General features: G+C 41.6%; 2 protein-coding genes across 10 annotated transcripts in view; one reads left to right on the forward strand and one right to left on the reverse strand.

Annotated features, from left to right (window-relative positions):
* The window catches only part of megf11 (multiple EGF-like-domains 11), a 75,134-nt gene extending 54,292 nt beyond the window's left edge, over positions 1-20,842 (forward strand). For 2 of the 8 annotated variants that reach the window (XM_063479575.1, XM_063479579.1), the window contains 15 exons: positions 3,946-4,066; positions 6,706-6,869; positions 6,990-7,092; positions 9,888-10,034; positions 11,357-11,491; positions 13,436-13,564; positions 14,173-14,301; positions 14,939-15,067; positions 15,205-15,333; positions 15,437-15,673; positions 15,816-15,985; positions 16,086-16,149; positions 17,650-17,694; positions 18,391-18,603; positions 18,852-19,241. In XM_063479575.1, the coding sequence (XP_063335645.1) occupies positions 3,946-4,066; positions 6,706-6,869; positions 6,990-7,092; positions 9,888-10,034; positions 11,357-11,491; positions 13,436-13,564; positions 14,173-14,301; positions 14,939-15,067; positions 15,205-15,333; positions 15,437-15,673; positions 15,816-15,985; positions 16,086-16,149; positions 17,650-17,694; positions 18,391-18,603; positions 18,852-19,027 (2,091 nt within the window). In that variant the 3' untranslated portion in view covers positions 19,028-19,241. Of the gene's footprint in view, positions 1-3,945; positions 4,067-6,705; positions 6,870-6,989; positions 7,093-9,887; positions 10,035-11,356; positions 11,492-13,435; positions 13,565-14,172; positions 14,302-14,938; positions 15,068-15,204; positions 15,334-15,436; positions 15,674-15,815; positions 15,986-16,085; positions 16,150-17,649; positions 17,695-18,390; positions 18,604-18,851 lie in introns of all 8 variants that reach the window. The other 6 variants (XM_063479576.1, XM_063479580.1, XM_063479581.1 and 3 more) reach the window with 4 other exon arrangements.
* Positions 1-23,287, reverse strand: part of LOC134631351 (mothers against decapentaplegic homolog 3-like) — a 284,592-nt gene that overhangs the window by 218,337 nt on the left and 42,968 nt on the right. The gene's annotated exons all lie outside the window — the stretch shown is intronic.

The following is a 23,287-nucleotide window of genomic DNA, read 5'->3' on the forward strand; positions in this document are numbered from 1 at the left end:
TTTGTGGCTGTTGTAAAATGTTTGTGTCAGTGTGGTCATAATTTTTTTGGAAGTTGTCCCAGTTTCACTTTAGAAGCTTTTTGTACACAGACAGTCAAGAGCAAGGTGAGACATTTTATTATCGCCTTATTATAAATGTGCTCTACCGCATCACAATAAATCCTCTGGTACCTCCCAGTGCAGACATTAATAATGGGTCGTGTGTATTTTACAAATACAGTCGATATGTCTTGACTTGTAGCATCAGTGATCTGTACTCCTGGACCAATTGGGAGAAAATTGAATCCTTGACCTATATATGTTTTCGTTTTAGTCGGTTTTTGTGCAGCCATATTGTTCCCTCTTACAACTGTCAAATTAGTTGGGTAACTTCAATCAGTTTCCCTATTGTATTTCTTGTCTTGCAATCTGAAGTTAGAGAGCAACAGCGACTGCAAGGGTACATTTCTGCCAACATTACATTTCAGTGGAAATTGCCTGTGTCTTACAGCAGGCCACTGTGGTGAATTGAGCTACCGAGCAGGGCCGCAGACTGTGTCTTAATTTGCTCCACCTGTTCTCTTTGGCGGCTGCTGGGAAGGACTGCCAGATCCATTAAATAGACCTAGAGGGCAGGAGCTGGAAAGAAAAGAAGGCAGTCAGATGGGAGCAGACACACCTCATATGGAGGATTGGTGTGTTTGAGTGTGTGTGGAGAGTTTTTTTTTTTTTTTTTGTACTTTTAACAAAGCTGCTGCTGTGCAAACACTTTGTTACAGAGGTAGAGCTGTGTAGCTGCTACCTGTAATTGTGTGACATGCATCACACATGGTTATTATCACATGGAGCTTTTAAAATGTGGTTGATGATGGTGTTGCGGCTATGATTGCAAGCGAAGTCACTTCCCCGGGGGACAGCTGATAAGACTAAGCCTCCCCACTGCATCTTTGTTCTGGAGTCCCATCGGGGGGCAAACCAAGCAAAGTGTCTGAGCAGACTGAGCACCTGCACGCTTGATTTAGCTCTAGTAATTGGACATGCTCTTTTTGACTGGGACAAAGTGATTACATGTTACCTATTCAGGCATTGTCCTTTGCAATCTGCAGCATGTGGACTCTGTAAGGTGTCTTTCTTTTTTTTTTCCTTTTTTTCTACAGATTCTGTTGGTACCGCTTTATGTGAAATATGAATGCATTAGGAATGGATTCCGGTCTGCCTTTGTAGGTGGTGAAAACAATTTTCCTATCTCTCAGGGATTTCTCTCCTCATCAGAAGGTTCAGAGGTTCATTTTCAGCCATGCTGCATGAATTTTAAACTGCACTCACTCACCCAGCAGTTAGATGAACTGTTAAGGAGTGAGAATGATTGGTAATTAGTGGTGCCATTTGCATCTAGTCTCGAAGGGTACCAGCCTGATCAATGTTGTGTCAGCTAGTGGCTTTCTGGAAAAAATGCACTCCAATTACATTAAGATACTAATAGGTATGAATTTAGTGCTTTGGCCAAGGACGACCTGGCTGACTCTCAGCAGCTCTGGTCTGGTTACTGCTTCTATCGGCTGTGTAGTTATGTAAGGTCCTGCTGCTCCTATGCAATGGACTGACAGCCCGTGTATTAATAATGATTCTCCACATCCAGACTTCTATCCTTCCCAGCTCAGAAGGAATATGAATCAGTCGACTAATGAGAGAGCTGCCTTTCCCCACTTGAGAACAGACCAACCACTGGTGTCCGCACTGTGAGGGGGGAAACCAAGTGGAATTCGACGCAGTCATGGAGGCAGCAAAATCCATGTGGTCATTTGTGGCTGTATGACGTTTTATCCATGAGTCCAGTCACCAGTAAATTGCCTGAGCTCTGAAGAAAGACTGTACCTCCCTGCCAGTCCCCATCTGTCCAGCCCTCCCCATCCCCCACCCCCCAGCCGGTCGAACTTCTTGCCGCACTTAACAACTGTAACTGAACTGCTATTGTTAGCAGTCTTGAAGCTGTCGTTTGCGGCAGAACAAAGGTTATTGCAACCGATTGATAAAAATTTCATTCGCAGACAGGCGCTTTTATGTGGTGTACGGGGAGGAGAGATGTTTTAAGATGTGTGTTCTGCCCCTGGCGTCCACTGGCACATCTCCTCCTGCCTCATGTTTAAACTGAGTTCAAAATGATAATGAGAGCAGTGAGCAGCCAGCAGTCCCCCAGCTCTCTGGTGAGCGAAGCAAGAGCCACTCAGGACTCCTCTGGGCCTCTAATTGGAACTCTAAATCATTGTGTCACCTGTCACTCAAGTCAGGGTTTGAAACAAAGGGTGTGGGCATCCATAGACTGGCTGTGATCTCTAGCTGAGGGAGGGACAAGAGCGGTGGAGGTGGGTTGTGCTCAGCCTTTAAAGCAGAGAAATTCTAATGACAGCAGGATGCAGAGGACAGAGACGGAGTACTTCATGTCCTTTACCAGATACTTAATTTTAATGCAACAACACTAAAAGGCTGTGCCAATGTGGCTGCCAATCTTTTCTACGGTATATTAGAGTGAGAGGTTAGAGAGTTGGTCTATAAGTGATGCCTGTGGGGTCCTGTCCATCCATTTCACTGTGGAATTCATTTACTTGGTTTTTATCACTGTTTTTGCCTACTGTGGCTTTGGCTGAATATCTGGCCTGATGAGGGCCCATGTGCTAAAATGTAGATACAATGTTCTCACCACAAGATTCAGCCCTATTTCATTCCCATGCTGTCAAATCCATGGAAAGCTGCTAATGTCTCACAGACGAGCACAATGTGTTTTTTGCCATCAGTGCTGTGACGCACAGGGTAATGGCAACAATGAGATGGGTTTTGCTCCCAAACGATCACAGGCAAACTTGTAAAGGACCCCTTGGCATCACATTTATGGGCAGGGTTAATGTGGGGAAGGTGCATGTTTTAACCCAAGCCTCAATCTCCTGATGCTGACTTATTCGCTCATTAAAAGAGGACCATTATCTCTCTGTGTCCAAGACTGCTGCTGACAGTGTGTCAAGGACACCGGTGCCAAAGGACACATTATGAGTATCTTATAAAAGTTGCCATTTTTTGTTGTTGCCGTTTGGCATGCTAGTTTGGCTCACTCAGCAAACTGGTAAAGTTGAAGCCACAGAAGTGGTTCGAACTCAAAAATCCAGTTTCTTTGTCTGTTTGAACACACAGATGTTTTACATATTTTTGTGATTTAGTTTGGCTCACAATTCATGATGGTTTCACCATCTCCAATGTCCTTCGCGATAAGCATCCATAAATCAGATCTCAGACAAATGCCATGCCAATATTGTCTTGACTGCTTGAGTGGGGTCCACAGTGTCAGATTTTGAAAACCCTTATAGAGTAAGGCTTACAAAATACATCTTCCGCAAGTCATTTCACAAGGCAAGGGAAGTAACTTAATGTGACTTTAGTTTATTAAGAACTCAAAAGATTGCATTAATAGAGTGAAGATGATTAGATAAGAGTGCAAAGTTAGTCATTGCTTGATTGGAGAAAGGGGTGAAAAGTCTGGATTCTCCAACTTTGGAGTCCTGCCTGCGTCTCGGCTGAAAAGGAAATCTAACGGGAGATGGAGATGAAGAGAGAAGTTGAGAGATGGGGTGAAATGGGGTTGCAAAAGGCAAACCATGGCTCAGAGCAGGTGCTGTCAGAATATATAGAGTGCATAATTGGAAGTTAAGAGGAGATAGCTTGAGCTGATCAAGTGTGGTCCTTCCTTTGAACTTCAGTTACTTTCTTAAATCCATTCAATTTCAGTCTCCATACAGACACAATGTGACTTGTTTAAGTAAACAGCTTAGTAAGCTATACAGAGAAGTAGAGTCAACCTTCCCAGTGTTTCAGTCCACATCCTTTCAGACTATTTTATTCCTTTTTCAGTCTGCCAGAGTCAGCATTTATTGCCATGTTGGCTGTTTGCTGCATGACTTTGTGTTATTTCTCCCACAGGGTGAGGACTGCTCTACAGTGTGTCCACCTGGTCTGTTTGGACGTAGTTGCCTGTCCACCTGCTCTTGCCATAATCATGCATCCTGCTCTCCTGTTGATGGCTCCTGCCTCTGCAAGGAAGGTAAAGAATCATGAGGCTGAGCACAAGTTTTCTATATCATGACATAAGGTGTACTGGCTGTGCAGATGAACAGATAGATGAACATTTGTACACATAAATTCTTATGGACTAAATTCAGTTGCATTCTGTGCATTGGGTTGTTTTCCTGTACAAACTTTATTTAATCTGTTCAATTTTTCAGTCTAATGAATAATACATGACATAAGCTATTCTTACTTTCTTAAGACAAAATTTTATGGTGTCATAAATACAGTACAATGCAACATTCTTGAGCCACTCATTTCCATGTGTTTTTCAAGGAAAATGTGTAATAGGTGCATTGATTTATTGAAACGTGCAAACATGAATGAGAATGCAACATGCAAGGTAAAAACTGTTTGTACAATTCTAATGAAATTTGGTATGACCGCCTTTATTCTTCAGCAGAGCATGAACCCTCTTAGGCAAGCTTTTTTGTCATTTCTTCATGTAGGTTTCAGGAATAGTTCTCCAGGCTTCTTGAAGAGCACTTAATAATAACGAGCATGGTGTGGGGAGGCCAGTCTATGACTGATAGTGTGCAATTGTGTGTGTAGAATCATTGTCATGCTGATAAATGAAGCCACTGTCAATCAGACAATTTCCAGATGGTATGACGCTATTTTCTGTTGACAGTGCGATACATTTTGACAAGATTCACAACACCTCAAACTCCAAATCATGGCGGAGCCTCCTCTATGCTTTACAGGTGGCTGTAGATGGTCACTATCGTACCTCTGTCCTAAACTCCTCCTCAACAATCTAAACTAAAACCTTCAAATCTGGATTCATCCCTTAATAAAAACCTGTTGCAACTGATTTTAAGTCCAACTTTTTCTTTTTTAAACTCAGATCTGCCACTTTTTCTTTTGTCCTCCACTTGTCCAGTTTCCTCAGAGTGTTTAAGGACACACTGCACACAATGCCAAGATATGCCACGTTTTTGGCCAATAGCACTTTGGGAATCACCTTGCTGGTGCAAAAATATTATGTTATGGCCATCAAACTGTGTTATCTTTGGCGTTTTTCACCAATTCAACTAAAGAAATGGGAACAAATTATTGGTTTTGTGACAGACTGCTAATAACAAGGTGCCTAACGATATATTTCTGTGAAAGACAGCAAAGACTACACTGAAAAATGACTGAAAAGGTAGCCAAAGTTCAAAGAAGAACTTTCAAGGACCTTCAGAAAGCCTGGAGAACTATTGCTGCAGGCCACTTTAAAAATTACAAGAAAGTCTGGCTCCTTGGAAGCAAGAAATGAGGGGTGGCTCAAGATTTTTACACAGCACTGCATAAATGTCTCACTGATATCAAATCCTTCTTACCTTCTAACCTCTCATTGCCTATAAAAACATTTTCCTTTCTCAGATTGTATTGTTTTCCACCAGATAAAAGATGAAAAATAAGCAAATGTCCCTTATAAAGAGTGTGCACAAAATATACAGTATACACAGTCAATAGTACCACCCAGATCAATTATTCCTGAGAGATTTCACTCATGCACACAGATGTTAACTTGTGGGTTAATAGAGGAATCGTGCGATAAATTTTGACTGCCAGTTAAGTCTATTCAGTGTTTTGGGGGCAATATATCCAGGACATATTGATATATTTCTCTGGAAGTAAAAACTTTATTATATTTGAACACAATAGAACAACTGAAGAGGTTACCAAAGTCCAGATGCTATAAATATACCGCATTTTTTTTTTAAATCTTTTACCCATTGTACTGGACGCACTAAAGAGAAACTTAAGAACTCTCCAAAGTCAGTAGGACTGAATAAATTTATACAAGTCCATCCATAGTTATTGTGCTCATTCATACATTGCCTTTCTTAGAGGTGTGTTTTCTCTTTGCAGCTGAATCATATCACATTTATTTAAATTAATCTTTAGGGTTCAAGCACAAGGGCAAAAACCATTGTAGCTGACCATTATTTACACCAAGGATGTCAAACATAAGGCCTGAGGGCAAAAATCGGCCCGGCCTACTGGAATGATTTTAAAAATGTGACGGAGGACCTAAATTTCAGGATTTAAACAGTTGTTTCTTAAGTTTTCCATCTTTTCTTCTGATGAAGACCTCCATCATGATCACTGATGTTACAACAAAGTTATAGATAAACCATTAATTTAGAGTAAGCTTCCAGTTTTTTTGTTTTTTTCACTATTATAGAAATGACAGTTTATTACAATGGGTCCACAGTAATTATAAAATACAACATTTTCTGTGAATGACCTTGCAGAACTTTTTCTGAAGTTTTACACATTTCTTACAATTTATGCCAAAAGAGTCGTGATGACAGAGCAGAATTCCTTTGGTGTGCAGAAAAACTGAGATGCACAGTTGACATTGCACTTCTTTTTCTATTATTAAGATATCTCATGGCTCAAGTGGGTAGTTAAACTTCTTTGCACTCATAGAAAGGAGTGTTTCACTCGTCCGGCCCACTCAAGATCAAAGTGGACTGTATGAGGCCAATGATATAAAATGAGCTGACATCCCTGATTTAGACTGTTCAGTTGTTTGGTAATTTTAATATAAAGCAACTGCCTTCATGTCGCTTTTCTTGTATAAATGTTTATAGTTTGATTTTTTTCTCTCTGTTACTCGAGGTTGGCAGGGTGTGGACTGCTCCATCCTCTGTTCCAGTGGTGCCTGGGGTCTGGGCTGTAATCAGACATGCTTATGTAGCAACAGAGCTGCATGCGATCCTATAGATGGCACTTGCACATGTTCTCCTGGTTGGAGAGGAGAGCACTGTGACGAGCCCTGCCCTGTAAGTCTGTCTTTTTTTAACTGAGAGATTGATGTGAAGACCCAGCTAAATCTTTTGCATCATTGTGCTGTATTTTAGAAGAGTTAGATCAAGTTTTCTTATTATTATCATCGTTGTCAGGAGGGTACATATGGGTTGGAGTGCCGTGAGCGCTGCGACTGCAGCCACGCTGATGGCTGTGACCCAGTGAGCGGTTATTGTCGCTGCTACCCTGGCTGGACAGGTTTGTACTCCTTTCTTCACAATAAAATCACAGTAGTCTGTCTTTAGGAGCAGAAGCGGCCCGTCTTTAGTAGTTATATTCATTAGCTGAAAATCAAAGACATTAGATGCTAGTCAGACACACTGATTTACCATAACAGGAAAATATGCTGCAGCATTCATGGCTTGTGCAGTACAGTATGTTTACAGAATGTCTACACAGTGTTTTGTTAATTAAATGTTCAATTTGTTTTGCCACTGCGCCGGTGGCATAGCCGAATGAGAGATGTTGAGAATTGAGCTCTAAATTAATTCTCTTGGCTGGCACGCTGGAAGCTGGTATGCAATCATGCTTATATTATGTGATGCCGGCTACACACAAGGACTGAACTGAATCATCAGCTAAATATTTGCAAACTGAATCAAATAATTGGCCCACATTGCTCTCAAGATTTTTAGATATGTCTTGTGATATTGTTATTTTTGGTTCTGTTTATTAGAGTTTGCATTTTATTGGGAAACTTGATTAAACCAGCTGCCGCGTTTATTCACCAGAGTATCAATCGTTCTTTGCTATCACAAGCTCTCCACTGGAATCTGATCCCCTCTAGATGCAAATAGTTTTTCGTTTTTTGGGGGGGGTTTGCATGCCCATATGTTCGCTCTCTGTTTCTTGTCATTTAAACCATTTGCTTACAGGGAAAAAGCTGGAGGTTGGAAAGTATGAATGTCACAGCAAGGGTGAGAGTCATTATGCTCAAAAATGAAGCGTCGCATCTGAATGTCAAATACAGGGGGCTAGCAAAGGACCTGGTCTCTGAGCTTGGGCAGAGAGGTGCAGTCGGAGAGGGAAAAAGATTCAGCAGGAAAGGTCAAGCCTGTGAGCTCTCAGCAGCCCACTCCATTCAGCCTCCCGAGCTTCGGGCATTTATTCTGGGAAACAATGTGGGTTTTATTATCTGCAAGAACGGAGCCGGCAAAACGGGCCTCTCATGCTCTGAATCCCGCACAGGTCGGGACCATCTGTCAGCCTTAATTGAGTCACCAGGGTGCAGAGCTGGGGGCAGCGTGCAGCCCAGTGGGTCGGACAAACACACACATACATACTTAAATTGCAGCAGCTTGACAGCGGTCTCTCTGAAGGAAGGAGCACCTAGAGAGAGGGCTATGTGGGATTCGTCACAGGACTAAGTCAGGGATGGAGTGAAATGTCTGTTTACAGCTATTTTTGTAAACACTGTCATATCACTGAGTGTGCCAGGGTTGGTATTGCATTCTACTTTGCTGTCAACTTGGTGTTGGCTCTATTGTGAGGCTTGCCTAAATTGTTGAGAAGCTTGACTTTAGGAGTGTGCGCGCTTAAGTGGCTAGGCCGACTATGACCCACAGAATTGTTACTGAACTGTCGTGAGCCTGACATCAGCCAACAAAGATTTAAAAGAGTTCTCTGACTAGACACTTGATGCAGGGGGCATCGTGCTAGACCATGTTAAATAGACCTTTGCCTTTTATTTCTGTAGAGATTCTGGTCCATGACACGAAGCAGGTAATGTGATGTGTGTTTACATGCACCAGGAGAGAGAGTTAAAAAGGGAGAGAGAGGTTTGCTTTGCTGTGCTCACTGTACAAATTGGATGGTGGGACCTCTGGCACTTCTCAGCGAAAAGCCTCCTTTGAAGAGACTTCAGTTCTGGCTTCTTTCACTCTTTCTTCTTCTCCCTCACTAGGCACCCAAAGCCCCTCTGTTTGTCACCATTAGACTGAAAAATGTGATGCTCTGTCCGCATTCATTTTCTGACAGTAAAGCCAGCCACTGTTTTTCTTTTTTTTTCTGCCTGGCCTAGCAGAACCTCAAACACACTTGCACAAGCCTTGCCCTCCTTTTGATGTCCATGGCACAGCTTCTGACTTAATCACTGCGACTGTACCCCCCACACCCATCCAGCCCCCACTCATCAGACTTAACATTTCCTATCCTATATAGCCTTAAGGTGCCATGGTTACCGTATAACATTAGTCCCCAGAGTTTAGTCCAGGTTTAATTCAAAGGTACTGCACTAATGCTGCTTTAATTGCCACACCATTCTCAGATATTCTCACTCAAAGGAAATTTCAAATGAGGCTTCGAACTGAGGGCTGAAGCTTGAAAGGTTGCAGAGTTTGCATGCATTTGTGCGACTGTGTGACACCGAGCGTGTGCATGTGCAATTGCAGGGCTATGCCACACTTTCTAAACCCGGCTGTATGCGTGTAGAAACGGCACACATGATTTTTTTTTCTGAAGGAAAACATGGCGCTCTGATGGGCATGCTAATGCATTCACAGTGAGAGCCCTGTATGGATGCAGTGTTTTGCATTTGGTTGAAGCCACAGAAAAAAAAAGACACTGTGACACTTGCAGACTGTGGTCTGAGTACTTCCCTTCAGCTCCATGCACTACCCTGGCTCTGCTGAAAGAGAATGGGAGACAAGCTTGGCCTCTCTTGAGACCCAACCCTGTTAATCAACACAGTGCACTGGCAAGGAGCTCCAGTCAGATCAAAAATAAAATACATTTGGAGAGGAGAAGCAGAGTGTGAAAGATGGGCTGAAAAAAAAACCACCCTCCAAACTGCAGCTTCTTTATTCAAAACTAAAATAAGTCAATGATTCATGTTAGTTTAATAACCCTGAAAAGATGTGCAATGATCAAGCATTGTGAATGCTGCCCTTTAATGATGTGTTTTTACAGATGGCACGCTGTTTAGAATTTATCAGCTTACCAGTCTTTTGCCTTCTTAGTATGCATTCACTGAAGATTTGGTAACATGCCTGCAGGAATCCACTGTGATAATGTGTGCCCACAAGGCTTCTGGGGACCCAACTGTTCAGTCAGCTGCTCCTGTCAGAACGGAGGATCGTGCTCTCCTGAGGACGGCACATGTGTGTGTGCACCTGGATACAGAGGGACGTCCTGCAAAAGAAGTGAGCCTCTTTCTCTTTCTCGAAGCAACTTCTTTTTATCTAAACCCTTAGGAAATAAATCTGTTACACTGAGACCATCGTACTTGCAAACTCCATCACAGCACTGACCTTGTTTGATCTTTGAAGAATTGTTGTTGGACATAACTGCTTGAGTGTAAACCCTTCATCACAACTATCATGTAATCACAGTGTCTTTGCCCCAATGGCATTCCCCCAGACACATAAACAGACACATACACACACACTGACACACTTCTCACCCCCTTCTGGCACAGTCCTCAACAACCACCTCACAGTGGGAGACTCACAGTCCTCGCCTGAGGCTCATCAGAGGGTATGCTCACTGGGAGTGCCAGCTCTGGTTTCCGAACGGGGTCTGTCTGAAGGTGCTCTCAAGTGATGAACTCACTGATTGGGACTGAATTCACTGTCTCAAACCTGTAAACATCAATTTGAGTGGAGAGACTTAAACACGCTGTGTGTGTGAGAGACAGAGAGGGGAAATGGTTACTCCTCCAAACTCAATATTTACACAGATAATTTTCTCGTCAGCTAGAAACCTCGTAACTGCAGTTTTGCATTTTTTTTTCTCACTGAAATATTATTAACTGAAGAATTGCATGCTTCTCCAGAGGATGATAAAAATGCACCACACCTGGTGCTTAAAATAAAATCCACTGGGTAAACTTAACATTGCAAGTTTGTCAAGCTACAACTGAGGTTGTTTTGTCAGTTTCTAAAAGGTTTCTATTTTGGAAATACCCAGCTGTCCCCTGACAGTTTTCTCCAAATCACTGGCTGTGAAAATAGTGTAAGTATTCCTAAGGCGCTCTTAGGATGTGTAGCGCTGGAATGAAAATATGTTTTTAATATAAATTGCAGCTTTTTATAATGGTTGCACAATCTTTGCATAAAGTGTTATATAATAACTTTTGCACCGCCGTTTATATATCTCTCGGTTCACATTCTTTCAATGAAATTTGCATTATTAACACAGTTGTGTGTCTCCTGACATATATAGATCATCAGGCTGCTCTCATGACTTGACGTAAAACAGACTCACTATGCTCTTAACTCGTTTACTATTCTGTCTCTGGCTGCAGATAAAATGGCAGTGATTACAATGGAGACTGACTTTTATACTTTTCCCCTGCCTTTGCTGTCGCTCCTTGTCTTTTCTGCTTTACTTCTCTCAGCCTTGATTTTTTTGCACTCCCTTGATCACTCTTGTCATGCTTTGTTTCATTACTATATACCTCTTGTTTCATCCAACACTGGTGACTGATTCTCTGTCCTCTCCTGCCACACTCTGCTGCCTGCAGTCTGCTCTCCGGGGTTCTACGGGCACCGCTGCAGCCAGTCGTGTCCACAGTGTGTGCACAGCACCGGGCCATGCCATCATGTCACGGGCCACTGTGAGTGCCTGTCTGGCTTTACTGGCTCGCTGTGCAACCAAGGCAAGTAGCCTTCTATGTCCTTTTGACCTTTATCCTGCTCTTTCACGTACAGTGAAATTCATTCACTGTGAAGTTTGAGTGTTTTTTTTTCTTTTTTTGTTGGTTATTTTTGAAAATGCCTTTGTATAAAATACAAAAATCTGTAAGGGAATAATACTGATCATGTTGTTCCTGTACATTTTGTTTAAGTCCTCTCTTTGCACACTGGTCCTAATAAGATGACCTGCTGCCTGTCGCACTATCATCTTAGCCTTGAAACTTTAAAATATGACTATTATCGATGCAACCCAAGCTAAAAAACAAACAAAAAAAAACAACCTTCAACAGAGGACGGAAAATTGCTAAGAGCCACGTTTTTAGACAAAGAATATTTTAAGTAAATTTTGCTGTCCCCTTCCTAATTCTGCAAAGGGAGCTGTATGTAAATTGCTTTCATTAATATACAGACAAAAAATGCACAAACCTGTTTCTATTGTTAAACTTGTTTTCAAGGCAACTTTTCTTTTGTGGCGTTACTGAGGATGTTATATGAAAACAACTTGGTTTGGCACTTTTTATTCCTTATAAGCGACATTTCTCAGCAACTACTTCTTGTAGTGTGATGTCATCTTGATAAATGTTTTACCAAGAGGGTTTTGTTTTTTTGCAAGACATTTAGCTGTATGTCTGGTCAAAAAGAACATTTAGTAGGAAACTGAGAAAGAGAATGAATGTATATTATGTGTGTGTCACGGTAGTTTTTGTCTCCACACTGTCCATCCATTGAACAGCGTGCTGATTTCAGTTCATTTGTGTGACAAGGTATTGTATTTGTCGTGTCAGTGGTTCCACATTAAAAATGTTCTCCGCCATTCTGAGAAGAGATACCTTAACACAAATGCGCTGTAGATTTTTTTCCTCTAATAATTTACCTCTTTTTTAAAATAAATTACAGAAAGGCGATGGGGAATTTTTGAATTCTCTTTCATGGCTTTAAGCAATGTCTTACAAATAAAAGTTTAATAGCTTAGCTGAAGGAAGAGGGAAAAGTAAAAGCGAGAACCAGTCCTAATTTGTCTGAACCATAATTACTGGTGAGCGGGCGTTAGGCGACGAGGGACAGAGGTGGCCATCATCATGCACATTATCCTCTTGTTGAGCCCCATTGTGTCCTCACTTGTCCTCTGTCCAGCACACAAAGTCCCAGCCTAATGAAGCTCTCCCAGTGAGCTGAGGCTTGAATCCCCAGAAGCAACAGTATGGGGGAGCCAACCTCATGGCTTAATGACAACCTGCTTGAAAGAGGTTGAAAGAGCTCTCAAGAAGAGGGAAAAACCAGTTGAAATGTAATCATTAAAATCACCCCCCATGATAATGAGTCAGACCCATCTCTTTCACAGCCTGCCACCTTATCAGATATTCCTAACGGTGGCTATTCTTTTATGTGAGACGTTTATTGCATCTGCTGGCACTGCAGCTCCCTGATCCTGATAGTTAGATACACCTTGGTTCAATTTGTCCCATGGTCCAACAAGGAAACACAATGGAGGTTTCACTGGAAATAATATTTCTTATTGAAGAGTGCCTGGTTGCATTGAAATATTAATTTCATAAAAAATGTATACAGTGGTCTGTGTACATGGTCTATTTTAATTCTTTGGCACATCACTCATTCCACTCTAGGCAGTGGAAATGGGGCAGTTGTGCCACAGGAGGCAGTGACTGACTCCTCCTTTTGTCTAAGCAGATCACTTTGTGTCCACTCAAATAAAAGGATATCATCCATTAGAGGAACATGTTTACACAACCTTTCACAAAATCAGTGTGTTTGCATAAATGTGTTCACAGTAATGTGCCTAAGTTTAGTGTCATAATGTTAATGGGTTTTTCTAATCTTAAAAGAGGAAGAGCAGTTTTTTTTTTGTTTATTCATAAAGTGGTGTGTTGTTTCTTTCTGTTCTGCAGTCTGTCCAAGTGGCAGGTACGGGAGAGCTTGTGCCGAGATCTGCCTCTGCACCAACAACGGCACCTGCAACCCCATTGATGGCTCCTGCCAGTGTTTCCCTGGCTGGATAGGAGAGGACTGCTCTCAGGGTATGGCTTCCTTCCTTCCTTCATCCACTCTGTAATTTGCTCATTTTCCCACTTTTCCCACTCTCATTGTCTGTCTCCACTCCTAATTTCTCTCTCACCCTTACCTTCATACACATTAATCATCTTCATGACCCGGCACACAGAGAGAACTACCCTCAGCACCAGCTGATGTAAAACACACAGCTTGCTTAAATGATTGTTGTAATACATTATGCTCTTTGATTTACAGAACTGTAGGCCAAAGATCATTAGCAGAACTTTGAGCTGCCATGGCATGGGAAATTGATGTGTGTGTGTGAGTTTTTTTTAATTGCATTAACTATTACACTAAAAAAAAACAACAACTAATGATCACACGGGTGATACTCCATACATATTCACCTGACAGCAATTTCCAACACTACAACTTGTGGGCTTGTGGAGGGTAATGACAAAACTGGATTTTCTTCCAAATGTATCATTTTAACATATTGTATGAAAGCGTGGAGAATGTCTGGACTTTTCCTCAAACATATGTGTTATGTGATTCATGTATGCATGTCTAGGACGTAGTGTATGTAAGGGAGAGTGCGTGACCATGAGTTTGACTGTGTCTCTGGCGTCTGCAGCCTGTCCCTCTGGGCACTGGGGCCCTGATTGTCTCAACTCGTGTAACTGTCACAATGGAGCCCAGTGCAGTGCCTATGATGGAGAGTGCAGGTGCAGCCCCGGCTGGACCGGTCTCTACTGCACACAGCGTGAGTTTCTCCCATCCAGTTAGTAGACACACAGTGTCATCTACTGGCAGTCTAATAGAACTGCAGCAGATGACAAGTGAGAAACAATACTTTTTTCTGATTACAAGGAAACTGGATGTTTTTATCTATTTTTTTATTATTATTTTTTAAAGTGAGAGAGAGCAATAGCAGAACAGAACTAATGGTCATTTCATTAATGTCTGTAATACATCCCAGTCATTTACCCAGGGATAGAGCAGATCATCAATATCAGTCCACTAATTTGAATTTCCATTATCCATCACCTCGAGGGGTTTATTCAGTATTGTTTGCAGTGTGGAGCTCCTGCTATTGTGCATGAAAATGACATTTGTTTTCCCCTCTCTTCTCTCATATAGATTCTTACTATTTCCAGTTGTCTTCTTCTTTATTTCCACCTCTAGGTTATGTTGACAGCATAACAGCATTTTCTGCAGAAGCAGGAAATGTTTCATTTCAATTCATTCACATTGTCCCTTATTGAGTATGCAGCAGAGACATTGAGTGATATTGATTTCCTCGTTCCTTTGCGATTTGACCTTGACTCTCTATGTTGTCTTCCCTTCTCTTTGTTTTCACCACTCCTCCCACCCCAACATTTTATACATCTCTGTCCCAGGCTGTCCTTCAGGGTTCTACGGCAGGGACTGCTCCGAAGTCTGTCGCTGCCAAAACGGTGCAGACTGCGACCACATATCTGGCCAGTGTGCTTGCCGAACCGGCTTCATTGGGACGAGCTGTGAGCAGAGTTGAGTAGGCACAACACATTTTAGCTCTGAGCAAAATTACCCAGTAGATGAGTGTGTGTTCTATAAACAGTTTGGCTCCCACTCTGTAAGTGCTTTAATTTTGATGGGTGTAATAATGTGCCTCTCTGTCATGCAGAGTGTCCCGCTGGTACATTTGGATATGGTTGCCAGCAGCTATGCGAGTGCCTGAACAATGCTACCTGTGACTATGTGACTGGAACATGCTACTGTAGCCCTGGCTATAAAGGCATCCGCTGCGATCAAGGTGAGAGGTGATTGAGATGGCCGAGGCTTTACGGGGTATTATCGCTCAAACACAGATGTGTATGCATTGTTTAAATGACCCACTTTTTCTGCTTTCTCTATAGCAGCTCTGATGATGGAAGAGCTGAACCCATACACAAAGATCAGTCCAGCACGAGGCTCCGAGCGCCAGTCGGCAGGGGCTGTCATGGGCATCATCTTTCTCCTCCTCATCATCATGGCCATGCTTAGTCTGTTTGTGTGGTACAGACAGAGGCAGAGGGACAAGGGCCATGAGATCCAGCCAAGTGTATCGTACTCACAGGCCATGCACATTACCAACACTGACTACTCTCTGTCTGGTAAGAGTCTTACATGTGCATTTTTCCATCACTTACAATACATGTATTAAAACTGCTTACACCCCATGCAATATCACTAAAATGGGAAAAAATGTAAAAAGGTATCATTTTGCTTTGAACCTTTCTGTGTGTAAATCCTCAGAGTGTGGAAGTACTGTCGCCATGAGGACCAGTGCTCCTGAGATCAGTCAGAGCCAGAATAGCAGCAGTAGCAGTGGCCAGTGCTTCTCCAACCCTAGCTACCACACCGTGGCTCAGTGCAACGTGGTCTCAACCATTTCCAGCAACTTGGATGGCACTCTGACCCTCAAAGTATGAACTCCCTCCATGTCTTCACACAAAATGTACTGCAATTTCTAAATTACACGCTGCAGTACAAAATCAACACTACATTGTCTTTTTCTTTTCACAGTCAAACACGCTGAAGAGCAGAAATGGGTCTGAATGGAGGGCCTACTGCAATCTCAATGACCTGGGTCAGTTTTCTTCTCTCCCTTATTACATCGCAGTTCATAGATCTGGAATTTGGACCTTACAGAACCAGCAATTCAAGGGCAAAAGACACACGTGTCGTTCTCACACACCCTTTATTGGCGCTAACCTGCTGTGAATGAAGATGAACCAGGGGTCTCTTGTTAGACATAACCTTTGCTCTGATTTTGATAAGATATGCAGCGAAAGCAGTGGTGCGAAGATGAATAGGGGTCACTATGAGCTCATTAGTCCTCTTTCACTTCCCCTGGTGGCACATTTTTCTATGAAGGCTTACATTGGGTCAAACACTACACTCACATAGGCTGTGAACGATAGAAAATTAAGTGTGGCATTTAAAAGGAGCGTATTAGCATTTCATAAATGGTTTATAACAAATTAAAGGGTAGTTTGATGTAAGCACATCAAAGTCGGGTTTTTTGTATTAATGGTAATTGTCAGGTAACCATTTGTAAGTGGAGAATAAGGTATGGTGCACAGATAATGAATGACAGTGTGAGTTGTCATACTGTTGGAGAAATACTGTATTATTAATATTATTATTTTCTTTACTGCTTATGTCCTGACTTTAGGTGCGCTGAACACTGTTGCAATGCATTCTGACCCTGAGGCGTCAACTGCTGCTGTTCTGTCAGATGCCACTGGTGTCCTAGAGATATGCACAAGGTGTCCTTTTTGCTTCGTTGCCGTGACGTGCTGCAATATAAGATGCCAAGAGATAACTGGGCCCCTTTTTAAAGACTGATAAAATCCTCAGTAGGAAGTGATTGCAGTCCATGTCCCCTTTGGGAGCATTTGTCTTTTGGACTTTGTTTTGCTTTATTTTCTATCACTGAATTAAATTTTGCATCCACTCCCTGGTTAGGCTTAGGCTTGCTTAACTTTAGAAAAGAGTGCACAGGGCAAAATTTGTGGTCTCGTAGTGCACTTAAATGTGAGGCCAAGGAGTCCTTTACTAGATTCAATACTGTATGTGACAAGTTTGGAGTGAGAAAGCAGTCTTAGTCTCGTTATAACCCAGTGGGTCATGCACAGACACCAGAGGACACCTTGTGCATATCTGTGAGATGCCAGCAGCTTTGACAAAAAGGACAGTGTTCAGCGCTCGGGGAATCACAATAGGCTGGATGTCCATTCAAAAACCTAATATCTATAATTAATTCTTTGTCATGCTTGACTTTAAAAGTCGGAGCCCCCATTTAGTTTATACGTACAAAGCACATCAATTATAATGGGAAGTCAAAAAGTGGTTTTTATTTACTGAGCTATGAACTATTGTAGTCACAGTACTTGGCTTGTTTTTTTGTTTTCTTTTTTGTGGTATTTTGTTGTTGGCAGTAACTTATCACCATCATTTTCTTCCTATCCTTTCAAAAAATAAAAAAAAAATAATATTTCACTATAATGAGACGTCGCCTGTCAACCTTCACACGTTCTGGGAATTTAATGTGATGTCTGACTTTGTTGTTTTGACATGTTTACAGATGTTCAACAGGGTGAGGCACAGACACAAAGAGGCTCCAGGAAAGGTAAGAAATGAATAGCAGGGACAGTTTGCAGTCTGCTGCATGCGTGTCTGTAAAGACCTATTCTGCATATGGAATCCTGTTCAGCTTCACTAGCAGCTAAATTACAAAATCCTTTTATGCTTAACAGCCCATATATCCATTTTCCCATTTGGGTCGTGTTCCCCTCTGAGACAGCTATTTCTCTGACCCAAAATCCCACATCCGTATAGTCTCTGTGATTTATGTGAAAACTCACTGCACTTTGGACAAGATCATGGTGGGCTGAGGTTTTATTCCAACAGTAATTGCTCTCTATGGCTCCGTGCCTGATACGTCATTTTGTCTTCCACACTGTTCAATCGGTGGTGAATGTGAGAAACCCAAGGGTGTGGAGAGTGGTCTGAAGCAGCTTTGCTGCGGTCTCTAATGAGCCCTCTTATCAGTATGATGAGACTGTTATGGATGAGACGAGTCCTCCACTCTCTCCCCTTTGTACTCTGATTACTACGTACCACCATTAGTCACCTGTCCGAGACAAAAGAAGTTCAGCTTCTTGAGAATGGCAACGAGTTTCGCTTCCATTCTTCTGGTCACGCTCTGATACCAGCTTAAATTTTAGTCCTTTAATATCAGAGTTCAGTATGTACGCCATTGTTAAAAGTCAGTGGCAGGCACTTCATCTCTGTTGATACTAAATATGTCCTTGTCTTGCGGCAGCTGCAGATTACATCAAGAGCTCCATGTGCAGCAACAGCTCCTGCTCCCTCAATAGTGAGAATCCTTATGCTACCATTAGAGACCCACCAGGGCTGGCTTGCAAGCACACAGAGAGCAGCTATGTGGAGATGAAATCCCCCTCCCACCGTGAAGTGCCCTTTGGAGGCACTGCCACCCTCCTGGGCAGTGCAAGCAGGAATGTCTATGATGTTGGTGAGTGCGTTGTTGGAGTGTTGTGTGTGGAGCTCAGCAGGGTCCTGCAGCTTATGGCCTCTCTGGTCATGTCCCATACTGTGATCCTGTACAGAATTTGTACGCCTTGATAAAAGAAAATATATGTGGTCTCTCTATTGCATGTACCTCTCTGGTCTCTTTTTTTTCCTCAGCCTGTGCCTGACACTTTACCGTCTTATGTATCTCTCCCACTTTTTTTTCCTTCCTCCTTCCCCAAACTGTGACAGAGCCGACAGTGAGCGTCCTGCAGGGGCCCAATGGAATGGCCACCGGATTCTCCCAGAGCCCCTACGACCTTCCCCGTAGCAGCCACATCCCCAGCCACTATGACATACTACCCATGCGTCACAGCCCCACGCACACACCCCCACCGCCTCCAGAAAGCCCCAGCTCTCTGCTCTAGAAGGCACGCTCTCCTCCGGGCCTCTGACTGCGTGCCGGCATCTGAGAAACATCCAGCCACCTTTCAACCAACGGCCCTCCCTTTGTCTCTGTGTGTGTTCGATTAGATACTGACATGCTGAGATGGAAGGACAGCCACAGCTCCTCTGGACCCTGCTCTCTTTGGCTCCCTCACTGGCGCCCATTCTATCGCCCAGAGAGAGGAAAGGGGGGAGAAAGAGTGTCCCACACACCAGCGATCATTCACTCATTGTATTTTCTTATATAATTGATCACACAAACTGCTGGCTGGCCTCTTTATGGACCTGCTGAAGTGGAACAATATCTTTCCAAGCACCCTGTAAGACAGTATACATGGAGTGGGTGGACAGTTTATTTACCTGGAGAGAGCTCTCTTCACTCTGATTTTTAACCCATCATATAAGTTTGCATTCAAGGGCAGCCAAGCGTTTATAAAGTCCCCGCAAAACACAAGTGATTTTCTCCACAGGAAGGAAGATTTAACAGCCTTCACCATATCTAAGCAGGCAAAGATCTGCTATGTATAGTGTTTATGAATTTTCTCTGTGAAGCAGCTGCATATCACAGCACAGCTGCCACAAAGTGCTTACGATCATCTACTCTGAAGTGAAGAAAAGCGCAGGCAAAGGTAGCAAAACCTCCACTAAATGTTAATTTAAGGAAACTTTGCTGTGAGTGAGCCAAGTCTGAGGAAGCATGGATAAATAGTAAAATATTGTATTTGGGGTTTTTTTTATTCACTGTTATCCAGTAACAATCACAGTTAATACTCATGTGATCTCTGTGTCTTACTAAAGAGCTTCTCTTAGTTTTAGTGTTAATGAGGCCCAGTGTATCTTGAAATGTATTCAGGTCATCAGTGTTCATGCATTTATTGCATTGCTGAAAGTAACAGTAAGTCTAAAGTTTGGATTTTTCTCCCCACACTAATGAAGTGATCTGATCTTGTGTTGTTTTGTACGTGAAAGCTTCTTCTTTTTTTTTTTTTTCTTGCAAATGTTTTGGTTTACATCTTTTTTTTTTTTAAATAGTGGGTCATAAGAAGAGTTTGCTTAGACTTTTTTTGTATTTATAAATCTAATTGCTTTTTTTTTGGATTGTTTTATATTAGTGATGGTGTTCCTTTTTAAAAAACAAAAAAAAAATCAGTGTTATTCTAGCATTAAAAAAAAGATGAGCATGGATACCCGCTGATGTAGATAACACAATTTATCTTCTTGTGAAATTATCGGTGTCATTTTGTGAACTGTTTTTGAAGTCACTTAAAATGTTCTCACTCTCTCTGTCAAATTGTAAATTGAAAAAAGGAGAAAAAAAAAAGGCTTTCACATGAGCAATTTTAAGACCCACAAATATCCTGTGCAGTATTTACAAAAGGGAATTATATGTTTAAAAAAAAAAGAAAAAAAGAAAGGGAAACAAATCCATTTCTAAATTAATTTATGTTTGTATCAGGCTAAAAGAGCATATTTATTTATTTATTGATTTATTTATCGAGATGAATTTGCTCATTCACTATGTGAATTCCATTTCACCCTATGTAGAAGCAATAACATGTTGACAATCGATGCACAGACAGCGTTTCATTAGTGCTGAACATTATCCCATCTTTGACCAGTGTGGTGACCAGTGGATCATAAACCATGTGACTATTTGACCTCCAAGGAAGGTTTTTCTAGCTGCTGTCATATCAAAGCAGGTTGTTGTTTTGGTACAAGTTTCAAATTAAATGCCTATTCTGCCATCAGAAACCCGTTTCAGTCAGGTTAATACCCTTAATGAAGGGTTCTGGTCTGGTGAACAACAAATCTTATCAGGTGGCTTAATGATGAGTCTTTGGGTGAAATTCATGAATAGAAACTCTTTGTTAAATCCTCCAATGTTATATGCTGTGCGCAGACTGAAGCAGAAAGGGGACAACTACATGATTTAGACCAGCGATAGGCTTACTCGTCACCGCAGGGCGCCGGCTGACCCGTCGACTATTTTAAAATTCACTGTATAAAATTGATTGAGAGGTCTCCAGCGTTATGGGGTGTTGCATGAAGGCTTTTAAACTTAACAAAAATTCAGATGCCCCTACTGATTGCGCTATCAACTTGTCAGTTTTATTCATTTAATCTCATAAATTCTATATTTTTATCATTTAAACTGGCCCCTGGCCTCCTGTCATTCTAAAGGAGTGACCTCCAGGCAAAGCAAGCTGATTTAAACCATACGTACGCTTCAGTTCTGCACAGCCTGTAAATTTATCCGCTACACCACAGAGGAAAATGTTTTATCCTTTATTCTACTGCATTTATTGTACTTCCATTAGATTTACTTGACAGCTATATAAATGAAATCACAGGAATTAAACATTTTCTTTTGAGTAATTTCCTGATCGACTGTGCACAAGAGTGAAAAACAGAAAAGCAGTTTTTTTTACTGCTACTCTGGGTGAAAGTGTGGAGCCTGTTTTCATCTCTGACTGCGCCCAGGATCGCTGATGGTTGTAATTGGTGCTCAGAAGTCTACTTCATGAACACGATAGGCTGAGATGATGACCTGTTGGAGTTAAGTAAAGATACACATTTTTGGAGCTGTTAAGTTTGTCTCAGTGCACGAGGTTTTTAAATAATTTACGCTGTTGGATCACCAAATACATTTAATATGACTACCGTATCTGTCTATATGAAGTTATAGAAATAACTCTGTGTCTCTCAAGTGTAAAAGGCCATAGTGCTTGCTTTACTAAAAAAAAAAGTCATAACTGTCATAATTACCGGAACAGGGAGAAATTGCAGGGTGTCGGGTCACCATTACCAAAGAATTAAAGAGCGGGTTTTTTGAGCTCCACTCAATTGACAGCCAACAAGCCCTGAGTGATGCCCCACGGAAAGGAAATGCAGTCACTAAGTCAAGGAACTAATGGACCAAATACAGCCGGGGACTTTAAAGAGAGCTAGAGTGGAAGAAAAGAAGCATAAAAGGAAGAGGTCACACTGTAGCACGGTAAGCACTTGAGAGATGTCGATTTTTTTTCTTCTTCTTTTTGGCTTGCTGAATAGCCTCTCCACACTGAAATACTTTATGTGATTTCTCAGAGGTCAGACCATGTAGAGAGTTACAGACGGCAACAAACCTTCATTTGACTAAAAGCTGGACAGATACTGAATGCTTAAAAGTTCTGTGTGTTCAGATGCAGGTATCATTATTGCTGCTGGGGAGCGTGTGCTCTCTTTCAGCTGAGTCACTGTGACAGACAAAAAGAAGATGTTTCTAATTTCCGGAGTCTTGTTCTGCCATCTATATGAATATTACATCTCAGTGTAAAGCGTGCCATCAAATATGCAGCTATATTAGTGGCACATTCGCTTCTGTCCACATCTGTTCTCCATTAATCCTAATTTAACAGTGTCAGCTGTCTCACGGTAAGTCATTTGTTTCCCTTTAAACTACATTTTATACAAAGTATTGAAATAATCTTCACAGTTGAACATATTTCTTCTCCTTTATCACTACTAGTCTTTCCGTGGGCAGTTAAAACTTGCAGAGAACTTTTTGGACATTTTCACTTTGTTAACAAGAAGCACTCCAAGAGCACAAACCTCTGGCATGGCAGCTCATTCTCTGGGTAGTATTTACTTTTAGGGGAATAGTATTGTATTCTGTATATATTCATTTTTCTTTTCTTTCTTCTTTTCAAACTACTTTAAGAAATTTGCTGTGCAGTAAAAATCAGAGAAGGGCAGCTAGACAGATAATGTAGGCGTAGGTAATGATCAATAAATCAAACAAGGTATTGATTTATGAATAACCAGCTCATTTTTCTCTTGACAATACTTTCTTTAAAGATGTAAGAAAGGCAGATGTGAAATGTGAAAGTGAGGTCAGAGGTCAAATGTGACATGATATTTGGATGCAAACTGTAATGCGATATTTAAAATCCACGTATACCAGAATCCTTTCCTAAATGTTACCAGTACAAACAAAGGCGGCACAAATTTAATGATAAGATATGTGATGAAACTTTGAGGTTATTTGACTAGAGTAACGTGATATTTTTATATCCCCATATGTAATTCCCTGTATACCTACATGTTGTCAATACAAGCAAAAGCAGTACAACGCATGGGTTTAAATAACACTGTATAGGATTATTATCACTTTGACCTTCAGTTTAATCTATCAACCTTGAGGGAGAGGTCAGAGGTCATATGTGACATATTAAAATATTTTTTACAGTAGTTTCTATATG

The sequence above is a fragment of the Pelmatolapia mariae genome, linkage group LG7 (genome assembly GCF_036321145.2).
Source record: "Pelmatolapia mariae isolate MD_Pm_ZW linkage group LG7, Pm_UMD_F_2, whole genome shotgun sequence".
In the NCBI taxonomy this organism is placed as follows: Eukaryota; Metazoa; Chordata; class Actinopteri; order Cichliformes; family Cichlidae; genus Pelmatolapia; species Pelmatolapia mariae.